Source organism: Crocodylus siamensis, chromosome 9 (assembly GCF_052110815.1).
Source record: "Crocodylus siamensis isolate JL-2025a chromosome 9, ASM5211081v1, whole genome shotgun sequence".
In the NCBI taxonomy this organism is placed as follows: domain Eukaryota; kingdom Metazoa; phylum Chordata; order Crocodylia; family Crocodylidae; genus Crocodylus; species Crocodylus siamensis.
Window position 1 is genome coordinate 61,332,416 of NC_143403.1, and position 15,614 is coordinate 61,348,029.

Below are 15,614 nucleotides of genomic sequence, written 5' to 3' on the forward strand. Positions count from 1 at the left end.
GGAGGGTGTTGCAAAGGTGTTAACTGAGAGGACTGCAGCCTCAATTTCCTGCACTCGCCAGGATTTGAATTGGCAGAGTGTTAAAATCTGATTGGTGTCTATGCTGGACTCTTAATTTTCTTTTGTAGTCTTCTTGTCCAGATGGAGTACCAAGGAGTGTCATCTTTTTTTAACAGCCACCGCCATACTCAGATGGCCTTTCAGTATTTACAGAAGTTAGAATTTACACTCTGAGGGTTTTACCAAGACCCATGAAACTGTCAGATGTATTCTTCCTGAAAAACTTATGGGAGTCACTCCAGAAACCACCACTGCTGAAATGTCCTGCCCACTAGCCAAATCAGAGGAAATTTCCATGGGTATTTTGCTTTCATGCCCCTTGGATCATATGCTGCTGGTGTCTCCGTTAAATGTATTGCTTTGTTTTCCTCCATTTATGTGTAAGCTTTGTCTCCTCTACATATGTTATCCTTGTAAGTGCAGCTTTGCAGAAGTCTTAATTTTGCTCAACTGGGGATCAGTGCTTTTTTGACAAATATGAAAAATATCATTAGCTTTTCATTAGCCATAATAATGGCAAGGGGGTCGGTAAGCAGTTCTTGCTTGGTCTGGCGATTTTTGTAAGCGTTTTGTAAATGGGGTTTCTGAGAGATTGGGCACATCTAACAATCTAGAGAACACACGTCCTTTCTCTGCTCATCTGGGAACGGAAGTCTCCTGTAGGGCTATTTGACAAGGTACATCAATGCAATTTTTGAGACCAAACTATCTAGCTGAACAACTTGTGTTATTTTTGATGTATAGGAACTCCCGGGTGTAGTGGTTGAAATAGCAGATGGGATGCCCTCAGCTACATGAAGCGTAATACACAGCTGATGAACTTTTTCCTTTCTTTTCTTTGTTGTCAGATAATAAGGACCTTTAACATGGGAAACACCAAATATAGTGACTCACTTCACTATGGAAAATACAGAAAATACAGTTGTTCCCTCCCCCAGCAGTGAAAAAAACCCATCACTTCTCACCTAATTCCCAGAAATTCGCCTTTAACAATAAGTCCTAGTGTTGCTGAGGAAAGTAGAAAGTAAGGTGAAGTCCAGCAGGTCAACGTCATTCCTGAAATGTGTGCTCTGATGTTAGCCTCCCTAGAAAGGATCTAACTTTCCCACTCCCGCTGCTGCCTCCCCAGAGGTTTGTATGTCTTCTAACTGCAGAGACACCAGCTCCAGTTTGGCTTGCACGTATCTTCTTGTGTCACCTGTAGTTCTACAAAACCCATGCTTTATTGAGAGGTGGCAGTCTGCTGTCTTCTTCCTGCTCCTCACCCAAATTACATTTGACTATTGAAGATCGGTGCAAAACTTCTGGGCTTCTTTATTGCTACCTCTCCCATTTATCTCCTGAGTGCCACTCCAACCATTGTATTGCTGCTTTAAAATAACCTGAGCAGCCATCCACTGAGAGAAGTATTTTACTCGCACAGACTTTATCAAATCTCTTAAATTGTACTGCACATATGAGATTTTCGTGTCTGCATGCTATGCTTTTTTTTAAAAAGTGATTGATATTGAATTGATTGATCAGGTACATTGCTGAGCCAAAGAAAAAGCAGGCTGTGAGTGTGAAACCTCCTTTCCTCAGACCAGATCTATGTGAGCGACAGATCACAGTGAAGATAAGTGATAATGGGATCCAAGCCAATCTTAACCGCAGCAAGGTAAAACAGCCCTCAGTACCCTCTGTTTAGCAGTAGGACTTGAAATTCTTTCCTGCAGCTGAAAACAACTCTGGTCATTGGAAACACAGAGAAAATACACCTCTGGAAGAACATGAAGACAGGTCCTCTCCCAAGACACTGAATTTTGAAATTAAACCAGGAACAATAATATCAAGTGGCTGTTGACACTGGAAGTTAACTTTTGTAATTCTCTAATAGGAGACCAGTTGTGTTTTTAAAAGGAGATGTTTTTCCTTTGTGATAAGTTGGTTGAATTCTGGCGGGGGTCCTTTTAACTTCTTGGTCCTCAGATTATTATGATCTAATCTGCACTGTGCTGATGTTAGAAATCCTTGCACCAGACTTACTAAAGACAAGCCCTTAAGGTTCAAACATGCAGTCAGTAGTCAGCATAGTGGACTGGGAACCAGAAGAGCTGGGATCCTTTCATAGCTGCAGCATGTCGTTCTCCATGCCTCAGTCTCATCTGGTGTATAATGAAGACGTCTTCACTTTTGTTAGCTATTGTAGGATTTATGGTGCTAAATGTTATAGCCATTAGCAGTTGTCTTTCAACCTCATTCTAGCAAACTCCTGGTTTAGCCTTCTTGTTTTTAAATGAATATTAGCTGCTGAATTAACATGTGGTATAACATGCCCTTGCATTAGCAAGCCCTCACTCTTTAATGCCATTAACATTGCTCTTTCATGCCATGGTTATTTTCAGTCTAAAATTAGCCTGGAGGGTCTGGAGGATAAAACCATGGATGTGCAGCCACCTCTGCCACCCAAAGGAGATCCAAGCAAGTACTCAGAATTAAAAGGGCAACTGGGGACCAGTGAAGGTACAGTGACCTGTTCAAAACTTTATTTTTGATGGAATGAAAATATTTTGGTCTACCAAATAGGTGTTCGCTATTCTTCCACAAGTGTAATGGGCTCTGTTCCTTGAATTCTTGAGGTAGCTCTCGAATCTTACTTTATGCTTCTGCCCCAGCCCAGAGAAGGAGATTCAAAGGGCAAGGACAAGTCACCAGCTCGGTCTGCCTGCATGAGTTGTACACTAGTCAGAGTCTTAGGTATGGGTCCTGCTGTCTCCCGTACTTGGATGTCAGCCCTTCCTGTTGTTTTAGCACTGGTTGTTTCATGGAAGAGGCAAGAGGAGCCAGAAATGTGGGCACGGGTGGTTTTGGAAGCGTCTCCAAGTGAGGCCATGGAGCTTGGGCAATGAGACATCTAATTTTAAAAGTGTTTCAATTAAATGTTTCAGCATTTTCAAAATTTCTCTTGCGCATTTTTCAGCTGAAGCTTTTTGCAGAATTCAGCCTAATTTGCAAACCATGTTGGTCTGTGAAAGGCCATTTTCAGTGAACTTACTATATCAATTGAAGAAAATGTTGCCTAGGTACAGCTATGATATCTTGTGTTTCCCTTGTTTTATTTACACTGTAAGCTCTTTGGACCAGGGAATAGATGGATCCAATCCTGCAAAGAGACACAGAGAAATGCACAGTTACTGGCATGTGGAACTCCACATAGGAGCTCATACATGCAAGGTTTTTATCTCTTTGCAGGACGGGGGCCAAATCTGAAAAGTGCCATGTATGTTTATGGAGTAACGTACCAATAATGGTGAATGCCCCAATCTCATCACACTGTTAATATACACTCTGTTGGCATTTGTTTTTCCAGAGGGTGGTCTTTCACCCAAAATGATCAGCCCCCCCACTCCTGCTATGTATAAGTATCGACCAGCATTCAGCAACAATCCCAAAGTCCACTACCACGCTGCGGCTGAGCAGGTGAGCATGCCACACAAGCCCAGACAAATCTGTTCCCAACTTGCACGAGGCAACTTCAACATGATGATAAATTTATCTCAAGACTGTTGTGCATGTTACAGTCTAGAAGTAAATAGTGGTATTTAGCAGTTGGACAGGATGGCACTTCCCAGGCTGAATATACAGTGCAGCTGGCATGAAATCATATCTGCTTTTTCCGTATTCCTGTAACTGTCAGGATTGATAAAAGACGCCCTATTGGCAAATGTGTCCTGCTGCTTTACTAAATTTGAGGACTGATCCTGAGAAGCTGAGAACTGTTCATTCCCATTGACTTCAGCTAACATGGATCCCAAACCTGTTTGCTTCAGTGGGAGTTATATGTACTTAGCACTTCTCAAGACCAGACCCTTTAGGCTGATGAATAACAAGCTCCAGTGATTTCTTAACATATAAGCTTACTGAGCAGGAAGAACTTAGATTTCCAAGAGGGATTGTCTCACAGTTGAAATAAATATGAGTGTGTAAATTCAAACTGCTCCAACCTTTATTCCAAGCACTTTGGTTATGATGGTTCGATGTCTACTTGGCAGCTGGTGCCCCAGGGGTCGGTGCTGGAGCCAGTTTTGTTCAGTATATCAGTGATCTGGAAGATGGGATGGAGTGCACCCTCAGCAAGTTTGCAGATGACACCAAGCTGGGGAGAGTAGTAGATAGACTAGAGGGTAGAGCTAGGATTCAGAGAGACCTTCACAAATTGGAGGATTGGACCAAAAGACATTTCATGAGGTTCAAGGACAAGTACACATAGGATGGAACAGTCCTGTGCACTGGTTCAGGCTGGGGACAGCTCTGCAGAAAAGGACCTGGGGGTTACAGTGGACAATAAGCTGAATATGAGCCAGCAGTGTGCCCTGTTATGAAGAAGGCTAACAGGATGCCAGGCTGCATTACAAGAAGCATTGCCAGCAGATTGAGGGAAGTGGTTATTCCCCTCTATTTGGTACTGGTGAGGCCACATCTGGAGTACATTGTCTAGTTTTGGACACCCCCCCCCCCCCACTACAGAAAGGATGTGGACAAATTGGAAAGGGGCCAGCAGAGGGCAACAAAAATGGTGAGGGGGCTGGGGGACATGACTTGTGAGTCGGTCATAAGTGAAGTGGTTTTTGGCCAATCAGCAGCAAGTGGGGGGGGCAGTGAAATGAGCAAGATCAAAGCTGTGCAGTGCACTTCCACTGCGATTTCAGTAGGTCCCTACTTATGAGGAGAGGCTGAGGGAACTGGGCTTATTTAGTTTGGAGAAACGAAGATTGAGGGGGGATTTAATAGCAGTCTTCAGCTACTTGAAGCGTGGTTTTAAAGAGGATGGAGCTGGCCTGTTCCCAGTGGTGGGAGATGACAGAACAAGGAGAAAAGGTCTCAAGTTGCAGCAGGGGAAGATTAGGTTTGATATTAGGAAAAACTTTCTCATAAGGAGAGTAGTAAAGCACTGGAACAGGTTACTCAGGAAGGTTTTGGACTCTCCATCCTTGGAGGTTTTTAAGACCCAGCTAGACAAAGCCTTAGCTGGGATGGTCTAGTTGGGGATGGTCCTATTCTGAGCAGGGAGTTGGACTCGATGACTTCCTGAGGTCCCTTCTGACCCTAATTTTCTATGATTCAAGGTTCTTTTTAAACACAGTTTACACCATCTCTTTCCATTATACATATATAATGTCAACACAGTTAAATGGACATACTTTCCTGGAAAACAGACTAAAAAATTGCCCATGGCAAAGTCCATGTATACCTTTATATACGGACAGAAATTTCCCCTAAAACAAATAGCCCAGTGCTGTTTTCCTACAGTTAATTTCAGCAACTCCTCCAAGATCATCCTGCAATATCAAACCAGGGGCCAGCGGTAATTAAAAAAATAAAATAAAAGGAAAACATAGTACGAGAGATATGAAACAAAAGGCAGATTAAAGCATATTTTAAACATCAGTGCTGGAGATTGAGGAAAGAGGCATATGTTAAATGATGGAGAAAAATTTAATAGTGTCCTTTTAACGTTGAAAATGCAAGTGGTGCCTGCTCACTCAGCAGAAGGATTTCCGTCTCAATGATTCTTTAGCACTGTTAAGAACTGAAGGTTTTGGTTCTGCTGCAGTAATTACTGATAAATCTTGCTTTCTGGATCTGTCCACTGAATGATGAAGAGATTGCCTTGTGAAAGGGAGCTTTTCAGTATGTGAATACTGCACAGGGCTGGCTATACCCAGAAATCTCATCATCTTCACTTTATTACCTGACATACGACTTGCCAGCCATTTGAAAACACCATATTTACAGGTGTCAGCAAGCACTTCACCTGCAGTGTTGAGCTGTGCAAGCAGCACAGTGCAACACAGGCAGTAATCCAGCTCTTGGTGCAGCATGTAACATAACCTCCGAAGGTGAGCTTAAATTCATTCAGGATGTGTAGCATGACACACTTCAATCACACCAAAGGCCTTATAGGTTCCAGGGATTGGTAGTGAAGTACAGAGACTCTAACCTCTATGTTTCTGGTACTGATGCACCCTAGCATGACAATTTATTTTAGGCTGAATGCTTTCCATTAAATGAGGTGCATGATCTGGTAAAAAACAAATGTGTACATCATAAAAACTGGTACACAATGGGCACCCACTGGCAGGCTCAGAGGCCTGCAGATGGCTATCAAGCCATACCCACCTAGCTGGAAGGGACAGCTGTCTCCCTTCAGACATAAAGTGCAGAGGTGCTGCTTCTGCCTGTGTGATCCCCATTTTTCAGCCCGTCCATCTAGCGCCGTTCCCAATCAGTGAAAACAACCAGAAAGAAAACAGCAGAACATGTTGCAGGGAAGAGGCATATGCCAAGGCACTGCATCAATTCATCCTCACTGAGTCCATCATTCCTTTTTTCCTGAAACAATCAACTCTTGTTTCCACACAGTCAAAGGTAGTGAGGTCTTGTACACGTTTTTCTATTTTCCGGTTCAAAGACGCAACTTTGAGGTAAAAATTAACATAAAACAAACTTAGTTATTTATGCTTTTTCATATTTTCCCATTCCTTAAAAAAATGAAAAAAGGCAAATGCTATTCCAATTACACATTCATGGGATCATGTTTTAAGTTGCAGTGAAACCTGTCTCAATGGACAAGCAAAAATCAGTTTCTTAGGAGGGAATAGCTTTTAACTAAAGACGGAGCAGAATTATAATTCATCTTTCATATACTTTACAGTGATCATATACAATTAAGCGGTTTTCTTCCTGATTTCGGTGCATATGCAAAAAGTGTATGGTTCACGTTTCTTGAGTAGAATTTTATCCTATTCAAAACACGTAGTGAATAAAGAAAGACTTCTCAGCTGCTGCATCAAGACCATAACCTTCAGATCTTCCAAAGTTACTTTTGACTTAAGCAGCTTTTGTATTTGGGTGCTCAAAATCCAAGCTTTGAGTTGCATGTCAGAACTATTGAGCGGTTGTACCTCCAGGTGAAGTTGACACGAATCTAACTAGGTTCAGCACCACTGAAAGCAACCCTGAGGTGGGTCGGCTAAGCACCCACAGATGGAGGGTCCAAAAATCAGAAGCTTGTCTTGGAAAACCTTATCTCTAAGCTGCAGCAACAATGTTTTCCAAGGTTATTACTGTCAGGTCAGAATCTGGCCTACCTTGACAGGGGTACAACTTGGAGGGTCCTGTCATCTCTATTTTCAAAGGTCATTCAGTGCTTAAGTCTCAGCATATTTACTTTAATCAATATTACTCAACCAACACTTAACCAGTGAGATTAATCCTCCTCATCTCTGAGATAATTCCCATGCTGAAGGTGAGGACTCTGAGGCACAGAGGTTAAGGGACTCTTTCAAGTCCTTATAATAGTTCTGCATCATACCTGGGCTGAGAGAACCTGACTTCCAGCTCTGTTCTTGCTGCACTCTTATGCTACACAAACCACCTTTCCCTTCCCTTTCTCACTTTTACTTCTCTCTTTTAGATCACCATGCAGGAGGGGCATAGTCAAGGTGTTATGATAGAAGAGGATGGCAGGAGCCTTGATTACCAGTCAGAGCCCAACCTGGACATCCCTAACTACAGGAAGAGCTCCCTGCACAAGACTTATCAGTCCTCACCAATTCAGATAGACTCCTTTGCCATCAATTCACGATCCCTGAGCCTGAAGTCTGCCAGCAGAAGAGGAACAGATAAAGTGCCCCTTCACCCAATAAAGTCAGAAGGGGCTGCTTCTACTCCGTACAAAAGCATCTTTTCTCCCAATTCCCTGTCCAACAGAAATGGAAGCCTTTCTTATGACAGCTTGCTAAATCCTATGTCCCCCTCGGGAAGGAAATGCGTCACCCATTCTGCAGTTGGCTCCGTTGGGTACCATTCACCATATCTGTCAGCCAAAATGTGCCATCTCCGGGGGAGTGAGCTACAGCGCCAGCCACCACAGAGCTTCAGCCCGGTGCTTGGGAGCCCAGCTTCTCATCAGCGGGACCCCTCTCCAGTACGCTATGACAACCTCTCGAAAACCATCATGGCCTCCATCCAGGAGAGGAAAGAAATGGAAGAAAGGGAGAAGCTCCTCCACTCGCACCCAGATTCAGTGTTTGCAGACTCAGGTGTCTATGACACCCCTAGCTCTTATAGCCTTCAGCAAGTCAGCATGCTGTCTGAAGACCCTCGCAGCATGGCAATGAGATACGGATCTAGAGACAATCTGATATCTGCTACCAGTTTTAGCACAAGGAACCCTTTACTGCAGTCCTCGGTGTCTTCACTTTCGAGTGCAATGACAAGGGCACCAAGGACTTCCACAACTTCCCTTCAAGCTGATTTAGCTAATAACAATGTCCAGTCTCATCAGGCCCTACAGGGCAGGGTGAGCAATGGCTCCTACAAGTCACCAGGCCACCAGGTCCCATCATCTCCTACGGGGATGCCTAGATCGCCCTCTTATGGAGGTCCGAAGGCCGTCTCATTTGTTAACACTGTGGAAATTACAGAGGTGCAGTCAGTAGGAGCACAAAGGTATGGATTGCTTTAATGGCTTCTAGGCACCAGGATCCTGCTTGCAGTTGAGTACAAGAGTAGTTATAAACTGGCAGGACCCAGTCTGCTTGTTTGCTTGAGAATAACAAGGATATGATTTACGTGTGAGTGGCTCTTAAGTCCTGAGTCTTATAACAACCTAATTATCATCAAACATGTGTTCATTTGTTGCTTCCTGGGCTATAAGGTGGACCAAGGAGTTTTAACATGATGAAATGCTTTGGTATGGGTTTGCCTCTTTTTTGCAATGTGTTTTAGTTATGGTAAGCCATTCCCTTTACAGTTTTATATGCATGATTTTGGCTTGGTACAAGATGTGGATTTCCCCCTTCAGTGGTAGAGAAGTTCAATTTTACCATGTGAAAGGTGTTAAGGGTGAGTCTCTATACAGTCACAGCACTGAAAAAAGCCCCAATCAACCACTCCCAGATCATGCATTTTAACCCCCAAAATGAGGCACTGAGTGTGCTTTGGGGCACACAAAGTCTCTGCTCTTGAGCATGCTGGAAACCCTCCAAGCACACCGCTGCATCATTTCCGGGAAGCAGGTGGATGGGGCTTATTTCCTCAGGACAAGACTGAGCACTCTTCCCCTGTATTATACATACACCCTAAATCAGTGGCACTCAACCTTTTTCCTTGGTGGCCCAGATGAGCAGTGCCCAGGAGGCCCACAGGCCAGATATGGCTGATGGCCCTGATCCAGTAGGGCCTGAGGGCAGACTGATTTGATCCAACCTCACCGGGGGAAGGGTGTGTGGCGCAGCCCCATCCAGCCATATGGAATAAGGTGGTGTGGCCTGGCCCTGATTCAGCTGGGTGAAGGAAAGGGGGCATGGCCCAGCCCCAGGCCAGCCGTGTGGGTGGACGGGGCATGGCCCAGCCCCATCCTGACTGCACAGGGAGAAGGGGTTGTGGCCCGGCCCTAATCTGACTATGGGAATCTGGCAGTGGCGGAGGGTAGCCTCTGCTCCCCTACTGCCGAAGTTCCCAACCTGTAGGGAGCCCCACGGGCCAAATGCAGTGGCTCTGCGGGTCATGTTTGGCCCTGTCTTAAATCAAGCAACCACAGTTGTGCCGTTCTGGTGGAGTTAGGCTCTAGCTAGTGCTTAATAGAATGAATGAATCATGTGCAGGTTTGGGGACTCATTCTGCCAGTGTCGCCCATGTTGGTGAGACTGGCAGAATGTGTCCCCACTAGCATCACTTTCTAACCTAGGGCTAGGGTAGCCTCAGGTGTTACTTGGTATGAGTAAGGCTTGTGGAGTGGTTGTGCTGGATGCAGGGTAATGTAGAAAGACCGAGAGTGGTGGCCACTGGAACCTGCCAGTGGCTAGCTGAGGTCTTTCTCTCATAGGGAAGGAGAAGAGTGCAGTGTGAAAACTTACATGTATTATGGCACATGATAGGTTACAAATGTGTTATTTTACTGCGTCCCATAAATTACTTGTGGTAACAGTAAATGAAGAAAGTGTCTCATTCCCAAAACCATTCTTTTTTTATTTCAAAAAATGATTTACTTTCATTCCATTCCTCTCCCCAAGTGCACTGCTTGCAAAAGCGCGCATGAGTTGGTTAGACTGTAATATTACATTTCTGTAGTCTTTGCGATTATCAGTCAAATCAGGTCGGCCAGTTAGCTAAAACAGTTCGCAAAAGCTGACTTGCATGGGCAGCAATTTTTCGATTGTTCTATGTTGCTGCCATAAGATATTGCTTAAAATGTTCATTTTCTTACCCTCCTCCACTTTAGGTTAGACATGGAACCATTTCTATTGACTCTTCCTTTCTAGGACTAATAACCATTTGCAACAAATAATTCAATACATGGATTTAAATTCTTGTGGATTTTAGCATACTACTGAATGGATTGTAGCTTCTTCAGTTGTAGCTATTTGAAAGGGTTTAATATTTTAGGGGCAGGGTGGCAGAGCAATTAAGGCATTGTGCTGCAGATCCAGAGGTGTGAATTTGAGCCTTGTTTCAGAATTGGTTTGAAAGCCCCACATCTAACTGGGGACCTGGACATGGCGGCTAAGGGATTAAAAATGACCAGATACAGTGCTGTTCTCCATACGTGTGCCACTGTGCGCCATTAACTGCAGAAAACACAGGTGCTTAGCTTTTGATTTTTTTTTAATTTAAACTTTTTGGAGTGTTCTTATTAACTAGGGCTTATTTGTGAAGGATTGAGTATTTGATAGACCTGTGTTGATGTGATGGGTTAGATGAGTCAAATTTTTGTCTGTTCCCTAATTGATTAACTGTTCAAGCATTTGCACATGAGAACTTAAAAACTGGCTTCCTTGAATATTTGCTGTCACCACTTGGAAATCAGCTTGCTGCAAACATCCATTCCAGTAAATCTGTTATGCAAAACATTCTCAGAAAGGGGAAATACAAGGCAAGGAGTAGGACATGAAATGGGATTTAAAAAATGCGAAGTAGATGTAGTTTAAATATATAAAACTTACCATTAAGCCCTCCACAGTCATCACCTCTTGATGAGTTTCAGCAGGAAGACCAGGAACTGGATGGACATGCAGACTGAATTAATTCCATTATGGAGGTGGCTCCCAGTAGGACAGGATAGAGACCGATCGATGGGCAGCATTGGGGAAGCTAGCACCGATACTCCTCTTGTCAGACCCAACCTATGGATGAACAAAGGGCCTTGGTTTGGAGTTGGTAGAAGATCCTTTCTCACTGGTTTCTGAACCATGTAGTACTCTCTCTTCTTTGGGGAAAATATGCGCCTTGATATTGAAGGCCTGAAAATATGTTACACAGCCTAGACTGCAGCTGCTTCAGCTGTGTAAACCTTGGAGAGATCTTATTCTGTTCAACGAGGAGTTGAGGTTTTCTCAGCACCCAGCACTTTGTCCACTTTATCATCCTTTCCAGTTAGTCCCCAGGTATCACGGTTCAGTTTTAATTCATGAATTAGGAAAGCTATTGAAACACTGAAGACTTTATTGGCCCTGCACAAAAATAGTGTACGTTTTACCAAAGCTTGAATTGCAGCTGGTAACATAATTTGCTGTTCTGCCAGCAGACAAACTTTCAGTGAGACACCTGTGAAAGTCTTCCTCTCTTCTCATATATTAAACTAACGGGTTTATTTTATTCAGAACTATGTGTTTTCCTTCCCATGACTGTCCTCAGTTTGATCCCCGGAGATGTCGGCTCCTGTTATTGTTGTTAGTAAGGAGAGAGATGCCAACATGATACGCATTTTGCGTGTTCTGGGTGTCTGCCTTTTGGTAACGCTGTCATCTTGTTGATCATACCACTTCCAGCTTGGCAGGGGTTAGGATGGTGTCTGTAAATCTGTTCCAGCTCAGATATTTGAAATTTTCAAGCAAGTGAAAGTCTACTTAAATGGTATTATTACTTTCCCCTAAAAGGCCTGGATGTCCATTTGAAATTAGACAGATCTGACAGAATGCAGTACCTCTGAAAATGAGCCACTTCCTTAGGTGGCCTCATAGTGCCTAAAGCCATTCTTCTAAACCAGCAAGCTTCAAACTTCTGCCCTGCAAAGGGAAACGCTCTGTTTGCAGAGGAGGTCTGTGCTAGTAAGTCCTTTTCCACCCGACACGACCCGGAGAGCAACACTGGAGACAGAACTGACATCCCCTTCTCCCAATGTCCTTCCCTCATTTAATAAAAGGTCTCCAGACTCCGGGCACTACATGCTGAGAAAAAAACTAGACCATTTAGGCCAAGTCTGCTGGTGATTTCGACTGTTTGCAATCCACTGGATTTGAGTGAGAGGGAACGTGGTATAAGTCAAAGCAGAATTTGGTGCTGGGGTTGTGTGCACTGAAGCTGGGAATGTAGATGGCTTCAGAATTTAGGGAGCAATGGGTGTAGGGGCTAACAAGCAACTATAAGGACCGTATATTGCTGGAAACTTTGCTTATTTTCCCCCCTTAGTATGTAGTTGACTTAGAGAGACGCCACATCATGAAAAAATGTTCTCTGGCTGGAGCGACAGCTCTGGGCAGGGCCTTTCTTTGATTCTCACTATTACAATAGGTCCCCCTTGTGCTAGACACTGAGCAAATGGTAGGCACTGCACTCTGTTGTGCTCTGCCACTGAGAAGTCCCCCAGAATATCAGTTTAAGTCCGTCCATTTTAGAGCAAGCCGAGGGCGGGGACCAAATTATGGAGGTGCAAACATGGCTTCCAGTTGTGCACTGGAAAGGAAGAATGGAATAGCTGACTCGGTCTTTCTTACCTGGCTTCCCTCTAATGCACCATTGTTTCACAGGGAGAGACCAGCAAAAAGAGGCCAGTGGAGGAAAAGGGGACAGCTGTAAAATCCTGAGCTAAAGTCCATCAAGGAAACTTGGGTCAGAGAAACAAAGCTCTCATGGAAATAATAAACTTATTCAGTATGTGCAGCTGAACACTTGTTCCCTTTATTTCCCTTTAACTGTTTCATTTCCTCTAGTCTTACGTTCCACTGCTGACCTCTGCTGAACAGAAGTCTTTTTCATTCACTTTTTACTGAAATATCAGGGAAGTTGGGCTTTAAGTCATCTCAGAAACTTGTTTCTGAAGCCAGTTTTCTTGTTCCCAACTCTCAAACCATGGTATAAAGAATGGGAAGTCTGACTTCAGCCAGACAAGACCCCTTGCCTTAGCTGCATCAGCACAGAAAATCCGTGATCAAACTCTGGACTTAATCTCGGTTTACCCCAGAGAATTTGACCGTTCGTCCCAAAAACTCTGTTCCACTTGTCTGTGTTCATGGCCCAGCCCACAACACAGCACTGTGGCCAGTGAATATCATCCTCAAATACCTGACTGCTCTACAGTTAATCATGGTGCAGACTCTCAGGAACTCGAATGATATAGGCTGCAGAAATAGAAAGACAACCCTTGCGGCAGCCAGCTCATAACTGCGTTCCTTCAGGAGCTTCTGAAAAAAGGTGAGGACCAAGAGCTCTACCTGGTCTCTACTTTGTGAAGATAAATAAAAAATAACGTGAGTATCCAACAACTTTATGGGACTCCTCTCATGATTTCCCAGTGTTCCTAGAGTGCCTCCCCAAACCTCTCACTAGCCAGGGCTGTGGGGACCTGAGGGTGTCCCTACCTGTGCAATTAATGCAAAGCAATAAACCCTGGAGCAGTTTGAGCTGGAGTGAACTACTCCCAGGTGCAGCGTCGATCCGTGTGCCCAGGACGGCAGCAATTTGAGCTGGAACAGGGCAGGCCCAGGCTGGCAGGGGACACGGGGTCAGCCCCAGGCTGCAGATGGTAGTGTCAGGTGGCAGGGCTGGGGCACAAGGGTACAGAAATTGCGAAGTTGTGTGGCTAGCTGGCAGGCAGGAGTCTGGGCCCTGGCTGGCTGGGATGCCCACAGTCAGCATCTATATGTGCATCTAATCACCATAAAGTACCCCAATGTAAGATAGTACTGTCTCTATCTTACTGCAGCATTAATTAGTTTACTGCAGCCTAGTACCATTGCATATGTAGACGGTGGTGCTTTACTCTGCATCTAATTAATCTACTTCATAGTAAAGTGCATGTGTAGATGTGGCCTGAGAGATGGGGACTGGGGGGTAATGAGACTGCAGGTGGGCAGTTCAGTACTAGTGTCAATGAAGGGCAAAACTCAACAGCATGGACACTTACCCCCATGCTATCCTGCTGGTTCTGTTACCCATGGCTTAGTTCTTCGGAGCAGGAACAGCCTAAATGTGTAGTAGAAGTTCAGCTGGCATGAGATACTAGAACTGCTTCTTTAGCTGCAGGACAGAGTAGTCATATTGGTTGCTAAATAAAAGTCTGCTCCTAAATCCCAGTGACATTTTGGGCAAGTAGAGAGATGAGTAATACCTTTGGGGGACAGTCTGTTTTGGGAACATACCGTAGCAAGGTAAAGCAAAAACTCACCAGCTGAGTGCAATAAATCCTATCTATAACATCAGTTTCTTTGAAAAGGAGCCATGTTCTAAACTAATGCAAACTGCCTTGGCTTGCAGATCATCTGCCAGTATGCCTATTAAAACCTTTCCTGACACAAAGTTACTGCCACTATAAGTGCGTGCCAGTGATTTCACGCTGAGGTAATAGAATCATAGAAAATTAGGGTTGGAAAGGACTTCAGGAAGTCACATGTAGTCCAACCCCCTGCTCAAAGCAGGGCCATCCCCAACTAGATCATTCCAGCCAGGGCTTTGTCTAGCCAGGCCTTAAAATCTTAATACTATGCTGTAACCCAGTCTAGAATGGTTGCGCTTCCATCCATCTTAGCAGTAAGTTGCATGAAAGGAAATGGTTTTAAAGATTCCAAATTTAAAAAATACCTTCAGAATATGGCTCATGTTTGCAAAGGAGATAGGACCTAAAGAGTCCAAGAAGGCTCTTGTGCTTGCTGAAGTCCATAGGGAAACTCCCATTAGAATCAACAGGCTTTAATCATATTGCAAATGAACACATTCATGCAAGCCTAGCAAGAAATCTCTTTCTCCATTTTGGTTTACAGGGAGGATTGTAAGTATAAACAGTATCACGTTAGACAGCCTCACCCACAGGCCATCAGTGGAGTCTAGTTAGTACCAGTTGCATCTCTTTTCTGTACAAGTCAAAGCAGCTGGCTGTCAGTGGGCTCTCTTCTCCTAGACTAGCCACTAGATGGGGGCAGGAAAAACTACCTTAGTATCATGTTTTAATATTGTTGACTCTTTTAACTGACTTTCCTCATTGAAATGAGTTGGTTTTCTCCTTAAAATGTAAAGGCACGCTACAGCTGTATTGGAGACTAAGCCTTCCTCTTGCCATAAAGCAATCCAACTCTGAAAAGTAATACCGCAAGATTGATGGGCCAGACATTTGGAGCAATCAAATAAGAGAATCTGCCTTTGGGCAGAAAGTAACCTTGTTTGTTTCAGCAAATTCCCTCCGTGCTCCGCTACAGTCTCACCTGCAGGCAACTGGTTATGATGGATGGGGGAGTTACACTGTCCTTTAAACAGTTTAACTTTTTCAGTGCTGTGATTTCTTTCATAAAGATCGTATT

At 44.2% G+C, this 15,614-nt stretch overlaps 1 protein-coding gene across 2 annotated transcripts in view; it reads left to right on the forward strand.

The window, feature by feature from the left end:
• ZDHHC8 (zDHHC palmitoyltransferase 8) overlaps positions 1-15,614 on the forward strand; it is a 185,056-nt gene that overhangs the window by 156,319 nt on the left and 13,123 nt on the right. For both annotated transcript variants that reach the window (XM_090062159.1, XM_090062158.1), the window contains 4 exons: positions 1,585-1,717; positions 2,445-2,562; positions 3,410-3,519; positions 7,517-8,553. In XM_090062159.1, the coding sequence (XP_089918285.1) occupies positions 1,585-1,717; positions 2,445-2,562; positions 3,410-3,519; positions 7,517-8,553 (1,398 nt within the window). The remainder of the gene's footprint in view (positions 1-1,584; positions 1,718-2,444; positions 2,563-3,409; positions 3,520-7,516; positions 8,554-15,614) is intronic.